Source organism: Halyomorpha halys, unplaced genomic scaffold (genome assembly GCF_000696795.3).
Source record: "Halyomorpha halys isolate HHAL.00 unplaced genomic scaffold, Hhal_1.1 Scaffold1386.1, whole genome shotgun sequence".
Classification (NCBI taxonomy): domain Eukaryota; kingdom Metazoa; phylum Arthropoda; class Insecta; order Hemiptera; family Pentatomidae; genus Halyomorpha; species Halyomorpha halys.
The window spans coordinates 109,732-117,994 of NW_027107554.1; the positions used below are offsets into that span (position 1 = coordinate 109,732).

Below are 8,263 nucleotides of genomic sequence, written 5' to 3' on the forward strand. Positions count from 1 at the left end.
TTATTATAAATAAAAATAGAAAAATATTTTAAATTATTTCGATTAATTATAATTATAGGAGTTTTTCATTCATGTTTTCTATAATTTATTTATTTATTTTTTTTAAATCGTAAATAAGTTTAATTGATCGAATATGTTCAAAGTTTATGTTTCAAAACTTTACGGTCATAAAAATTAAAACAAATATTTTACTTATAAAAGCTTTGAATGCAAACCATAAACTAAATTTTTTATTGTTTGATGAAGGTTTTGAAACATGAAATATTTGAAAACATCTAAACCTGCCATATTTAGTTGTTTTTTTTTTTCTTTTTTAATTTAAAATCTCATTTCTTCAACTGTTTTATATGTACATTGCTCTATCTTATACACCATTTTTTTTTCTCAAGGTAAAGCAATGATGATTAGTTAGATGTTTATTATTTGTATTAGTATGTAAGAAAGTTCATCTAGGTTGTTCTTTTCATCTTGTTAGGAGTAAGAAAATTTTTCTGAAGCATTATTATTACAAGAGTTCAGTTTAGGGTTGGTATGCTAGAACATTACATAGTTTATCCATAAAAAAAACAAAAACATTTTTTAGGTTCAATTCTTAGAAAAATATTCAAAGCTGAGAATGAATTCTCAATTTATAATTACAGGTGCTTTAATTTAAATAATCGTCATTCGCTCAAGACAATTAAAAATTGATTCGATATATATATATTAAAAAAAAAAAAAAAAAAAAAAAAAGAGTGAGATTTTGTGATAGTTATTCGCTATTAAAAATATTTATTATTCAATACATTTCGATTACATTTTTATTCCTTTGTTTTAAATGATGAATAATACGTAATTTATTGCTCAGAGCTTATTCAGCAATTTAGGGTGATGTTTAAAATACTTTATTTAATACTCATTATAAATTTATTTTACTTGATGTGTATATATGTATACAGTTGTAAATATCAATAAATAAATTATTAAAAGAAAAAAAAATTATTATTTCAGCATAAAGTTATTTTTTGTTATTTATGAATTACTAATAAAGGTAGAATTTTTTAACTATTCCGGGCAAATTCTATCCGTAATTCTATGATAAGGAATGGTGTTCGCTATCGATTCAGCTGGTCTCGAAAATATCAGACTACAATTCATTTCTATATTAAATCGAAATAAAAAATTAACCGTACGTCCATCTAGATCTATAAAGCTTTTTGTCTTTTATCAATCTGGAAACTAACAAAGAACTAATTCGCCTCCAATTAAAAAAACTTTTCATTGAGTCGATGTTCTTTCACTTTTGAATTAATTAATTTTAAATTATCATTTGAGTAAACCTTCCATTCAACTGAACTCAATCCAATATTATTGTTATTATTTTTTTTTAACTGAAAAGAACAGCCAAGATGTAGGGCTGATGGAGTACTGATGGTGGGGCGTGGGGTCTAGGTCACAGCGGTGTGAACCAGCTAGGCGGTGTCTTTGTCAGTGGGCGACCCCTGCCCGACTCGACCAGGCAAAAGATCGTCGAGCTGGCACACTCCGGAGCAAGGCCTTGTGACATCTCCAGGATACTCCAGGTCTCCAACGGATGCGTCTCCAAGATCCTTGGCAGGTAAATATCTTCTTTCACCTTCTATTACTTTGATTAATTTAAAGATTCCAATATCAGTTTGCAATGTGACTATATGTTGAACTGGGTTGACTAGTTAGAAGTTGACATATTAAAAAAATTACTCGATATTTTGAATCTTTTAAGACGTTATAACTTGATATTGATAAGTAAACTTTTTTTAAAAGTCAGCTTTTATATTAATGTATACTTACGAGCTAAATAACAACGAGTTATTCTTAAAGCTTTGTTAGTAAAACCTAGTATTCACGGAGACGGATCCACAAGTTTGCAATTTGCCGCGAATCAAAAATACCTACAAATGTTGGTAGACATCGAAAGAAACAAACAATAAGTCGATATCCACATGCTTGTGTGTTCCAGAGAGGTAAAAATGTTTGATATCCGCTATTACCTTCGATTTATACAATATACATCAACAAAAAGAACAAGATAAAGATGGACGAAATATAAGGAAACGCAAATATCGATAAAGTTGGTGTAAGATGTTAATAATTTATAGAAATGGTGTTATACAACCTATAAATTCGGAGACTTGTTAAATTAATTACTAAAACATATACTGTCTTTATAATTATATATTTGTGCTATATTAGATAAAAAATAAACCGCTAAAGGTAATTGTAAAGATTTGAAAAAAAGTTATTTACATCCAGTTGAAAGAATTTAGAAAAGTACAATCTTAAACTAGATTGTATTGATTCCGATGTTTGGGGAATTTTTTTAATTAATTATAAACCAATAGTAACTGTACACGTACATATATATACAGTAAAAGCACTAAAACCAACACACGATGGGTTGGCCACAAATTCTAGCAAACTTGTGTTCAACCCATCCACACGTTTACGTTTGAATATTTACCATAGTTTTGCAAATGTGTAGCAGCAACTTATTTAAGCCAATGAAGACAGGAATCCTGTTGATTCTTTTGTCTTAGGAGAGGTGCCTGTCCAAAGTGAGTGGGCCTCAACATATTAATGGTGACTAAGGATAGGAATAAATTTAAAATGAAAATAAAAAAACCGGAATACCATATTTAATAGTAAATATATTCTATATCTATTAATAGTAAATATATCAAATATATTAAATAATTATTTAAAAAACTAATAAAATCTGTACCGCTGCCCATGAACCGTCAGGGGTGCAGTACGTTGTAAAGAAGACAACCGTTACTTGACCAACGGTTGCCAAAGGGGGTGATTTAGTCAAGCTCGACCGGCCAATTTTTACCCAATTAAGGGTCCTTGGATTTAGTAGGATAGATCCTTACCACTGAGCTACCCACTCCCAATAAATAAATAATTATATAACAAATAATTCTATCCGAAATTAAATACTGAAAATATAAGTATAAAAATAACTTTTAAATTAGGAAAACAAATGTTTACAAAGAAAAAAAAATAGGGAGAAAAAAAAATAAAAAATAAATATTCTCTCTTATTTACACATACAGCTCAGTTAAATAAAATAAATGCTTAATAATAATAAAAATTACTGTTAATTATATTAATAGCGATTCACAATCAGTAATTGTGTTATTGATTGAACTAGTTTCCATACGGTGCATGAGTAAAATAAAACAATTAATCGGAAACTCGCAGCATTAATGACTTAAATCACTTATAATAATTGTAGCATATAAAAAAACAAAACAAATCTGAGCTTTAAGAAGGGTCGACATGTGTCGGAATGCTTGAGGTATTCAAAGCTTAATCCAAAGTTAATGTTGGATCCACCATTTCTAATGTTCTGTGTATAGTTCTTATCACGTTTTAAAACGCCCAGTTTTATAAATTATTAGGTATATTGTTGCGTTAGGTGGGTGGTCTGAACCGACATTCAGTAATCTTTAGCTTTTCGCACAATTTCGGTGTTCTTTTTGTCTATTAGTTTTTCAATCTATTCATCCTTATTAGGTACATCTTGATCACACCTTTGCTTGAATCGGAAATCAATCAGCAAACATTAATGGATGAAGTGGTACAAATATGGGCTAGGTTTACATTATTGCCATCAAAGCTTCTCACTGCGCTGGCTAAAGACTGAACCTCTTCTCCTGACACCATTTGAATTATGTGAGTAAAATCCCGTATTCTGGGTTTTTAACTTTTTGCAAGATACACATTAATTTCTGTTTAGATGTGATATGTAATAGTTTTGAGAAATGTTCGCATCATGAACGGATATAAATGTATTTAATGTAAAATACGGAAGAAGAAAGATAGTTTTCTTGCAACATTGGCTACCTCTATGACCATATTATGGGTTGGTTCAGTTTCCTGCATCAGTTTAGTACTATTCTAATTCATTCAATATTTATGTTCAAAAATGAAATTATTAAAGAAAATTAATTTATAAACCCTCCCTTTTAAATTTAGATATTTAGGAGCGAAACATGCAGGGGTTATTATTGGTTTTATACCAAATAAATATAAAAATATCGTAACAAAATGGTAGCTCATATTTTTAATATTTGATCTACAGACTTTATTCTCTTTATATCACAGATTTTACCATTTTAACGAAAACGGGCCCAAAAATTTTGATTGAACTCGTTATAAATAAAACTACAATACTCAATATCAACCAGATCTTATTCTCGTCGAAATAATCCGACAGAGTTTGAAAACCTAATTTTTAATAACAGATTCCTCTAAAGAACCTATAATTTTGTTTATTTGGATTAATTAATAAGTTCTCATTGCTAGTAGTGATATGAAAATGGATAAAGAAATTATGAAATAATTCAATTAACTTAAGTAAAAAATTTATTTATAAATTTATAAATTATTTATAAATAAATATGTTTTTACTTATATGTATTCTTCATTGACCGGACACCCAATCACCTTCTCATACGTAAATAAACTGTTTTTTACGATGATATAATTTAAAATTGCGGCATTTGTTTTCATATTAATTATTTTAAAGATTTAGAGAAAAAAAGGCGGATAAGTACAGTGCACATTACTTTCAGTAGTTCTACTTGAGTGGAAATTAATTTCTAATCAAAACAGGGTGGTGAATGTAAGCTTTTGTGACGAGCGGAACACACCAGAATGTTTAATGTTATTTAAATCCATTAGGGAAGGACCAAATTTGTTTCCAAATCTCATAACTTTTAATTTAAATCTTACTTGAAAGCTTAAATTCACTTATTCCATCGGCCACAGGATATATTTTCATAGCTTACTAGTATCTACTGAATTACTAGAAAATGTATGAGCATTTTAAAAAAAAAAACAAATTTGATCCTTTTTTTCTCAACTTTATTATTTTCAAAACCTTCCAACGTTTTGACCCTCAGGTCATTCTCAAGGATACCTACAAAAGGTGTTTTTAATTTTTATATAACAATTTCATTATTTCCTTCACTTACATACTGATTTATTTGGCCCTACCTTTATTTTGATGCCATTTTCTTTTTTAAAATCTTAAAAATGCCTGCTAATTGCCTTTGTCCCATCTTTAAATAAATTAATCATTAAAATAATATCATAATAACATTATAAAATTTTTGTTTTTTAAAGATAGATTCCTACTTACATAACTTTTTCTATATAATTCCTTAAATTTAAAACTTTTACAATTCACTTCTCTTCTTTCATTTACATTTGCAACCTTAAAACAGATTCTACCTTCAACAGGTTAGGACTCTGTTATCACCTTATCATATAACATAATTTTTCTCAAATCATTAATTTACATTTTCAATATAATTTAATTAACATTTATTACTAATTCTGCTTACAACACAAAATATTAAAAAATGTTTGGGTTCCCTGTTGAAGGTAGATTCTGTTTTAAGGTTTGCAAATGTAAATGAAAGAAAGAAGAGAAGTGGTTAGTAAAAGTTTTAAATTTAAGAAAGAATTATATAGAAGAATTTATAGATGGGACAAAGGCAATTAGCCGGCATTTTTAAAAAAGAAAATGACAACAAAATAAAGGTATCCTTGAAAATGACCTGAGGGTCGAAACGTTGGAAGATTTTGAAAAGAATAAAGTTGAGAAAAAAGGATCAAATTTGTTTTTAAACATATTTACATTATTATTCTCTTATCCAGGACATGCTGAAGAAACGTCACTGCACTTTATCCCCACTTCTAGTGTTAATGACCGTCCATTGAAGTAGAACACCAAAATTTTGAAAAAAAAACAAAACAAAAACACATACGATGACATTTCTCATATGGTGTTATTTCGGTTCAAACAGTAAAGACAGAGGGCCTTTAAGCACCTAGTTGATATGAACTGTTTATGGTGGGAGAATTATATTTGATAATGGCTGATAATTGAATCGTGAGCGAAACAATATTCTGACGGGTGTATCAGGAGCTTCTTCCAAGTTGACAACAGTTTGCAAAGCCGGGGAGTGACCGATTGACAACGTTACGCCTGAAGGGAGGAGACGAACCGATGAGGAGACTAGACAAGGGGACAGTGTATAATGGCATTATCCGCTAAGCCGTCCCAGGTACTAAAGGGATTAGCTACAAGTCAGCCTCCTCCCATTCAAACAAGATTAATAGCACTTAATACCACCCCCACCCCTCACTCGCTTACAATATCGCCAATAATTATCGAATCCACGCTTGTTGAAAGGACGCTTTTGTTGTATTGTATTCCTATTATGGACAAACGTCGAAATCGTAAAAGCATAATCTAGGTATTAGCTGTTGTTTTAATTCTCATGATTGCGATAGAACAATAAACATATACCATATATTTTCGTAGGACAAACCTAATCACAAGGAGGGTTGAAACGAATTTCATGGAATTTAATTTTTGATTATTTATTTTTTGATATACCCGGTAAATATAATTCAAGTTATAGCATTGTGGCGTATAAGATGGGCATGTAAGGTTGTAGTGCTTAGTAACTAGTGGATTCCTAAAATCTTAATAAACACTGAACCAACGGGTAAACGTCCGAGGGGTAGACCGAAACATAGATGGGAGGATTACGTTAAAACTGATTTAGTAGAATTGGGTTTGGAGGGCCATCACTGGGAGGATGTATGCAGAGAGCGTTTGGTGGTATCGGCATCGAACCTTCGGCTTCGTTAGGTCTTTATTATTATTATTATTTTTTATATGAAATTTATCCTCAAAAAACCTTAGAAGAACGTTAAATTCATTTGGCCAGAACGAAGAATTAGATGACCTATCAGAAAAAAAAGGAAAGGGAAGTAACACATGAGATAGGATAAGATAAAATATAGATATACCGCTGATTTTCTTTAATCTAGTAGATCTGAAGAAAACATTTATATATATATTTATAACTTTTTTCACGACTGTTGTATGTATACATTTTTTTTTTTGTGTGTGGGTTTTGAGGATCAGTCAATAATACAACTTTGTAATAAAGCATCATTTGGCGACGTTTCCCAACTTTATTGTTTGCATTATCGTACCCTACAATGAGAAAAATATTGTTTTTTGAAAAAAATGAAAAAACACTGTTTTTTAGAACGTACACTCTCTTCAAATTACTGTCACAAAACTACAAGTACATAGTGCAATTTCTGACTAATAAATATCACAATCAAAATATGGTTTAATGCGTAAAGACACAAATAAGAACATAAAATAGAAACAGACAAAATACCAACAACAGACTGACTACTTACTGGGAAATAAACCAAAAAAAAAAAAAAATGGTACATTTGGGGAAACCTAAACACACCTTACCTACATTTCAAAACCGTTTCAGTCCTTCCCCAAATTTCAACATGGCAGTTTGGTTCACAGTTAACAGTTTAAAATTGTAAGAGATGTTTCGTATTAAACCATATTTTTATTGTAATATTTATTAGTCAGAGATTGCACTATGTACTTGTAGTTTTGTGACAATTATTTGGAGAGAGTGTATGTTCTCAAAAACTGTTTTTTTCTCATTGTAGGGCATAACTATGCAAATAACATATATAGGAAAAATTATCCTTATATATTAAATACTTAAAATTAAATTAAAGCTAGTAAAAATATTATATAAAATTAAAATAATCAAAACATATATTATAAATCAAAATCTTAATAAATTTTTATACTATTCAAATATATCTCAATTAAATGAATGAAATCATAACTTTATCTTTATAAAATAAAAATATCTTGTGTTATTAAAAAAAGTAGAATGTTACTTAATGATCAAAAATTAATTAAAATATAGAAATATCTCTAAAATAAAAGGCTGACGATAAAATTACTGCGATAATTAGCAACGCCAGGTTTTAAGTCTCTCTTTTTCTGATTGTTCTTCGAACTTCGTTATCACCAGTGAAAACTGAGCTTCTGATATGCTCTCAGGATTTGACAATCTCTTACCGACTGCGCCAATTATGGTAGTGAAGACTACGAAAGACTTTAAAAAAGAGTTTATTGTACATTTAAAGAAAATAAAACACTTAAAGTAAAAAATAACAATATCAGAAATAGGACAAGCGTGGAAACGGGCTACAGGGCAAGTGCGAGCTAAGAGATAAATTACAGACAGTATGTAAACGAAATCTGCACTATTATTTGAAAAATAAAGTAAAATACAATATGTAAGTTTTATATATTAATTATTATGTTTGAATTGAATATGCATTCACCCCTAAAATAAATTACAATGAACTATGATCTATTCCAAAC

General features: G+C 29.4%; 1 protein-coding gene across 1 annotated transcript in view; it reads left to right on the top strand.

Moving 5' to 3' along the window:
- LOC106689516 (paired box protein Pax-6) overlaps positions 1-8,263 on the top strand; it is a 140,740-nt gene that overhangs the window by 59,088 nt on the left and 73,389 nt on the right. Inside the window, exon 3 of the mRNA XM_067045941.1 lies at positions 1,432-1,597. Coding sequence (XP_066902042.1) covers positions 1,432-1,597 — 166 coding nt within the window. The remainder of the gene's footprint in view (positions 1-1,431; positions 1,598-8,263) is intronic.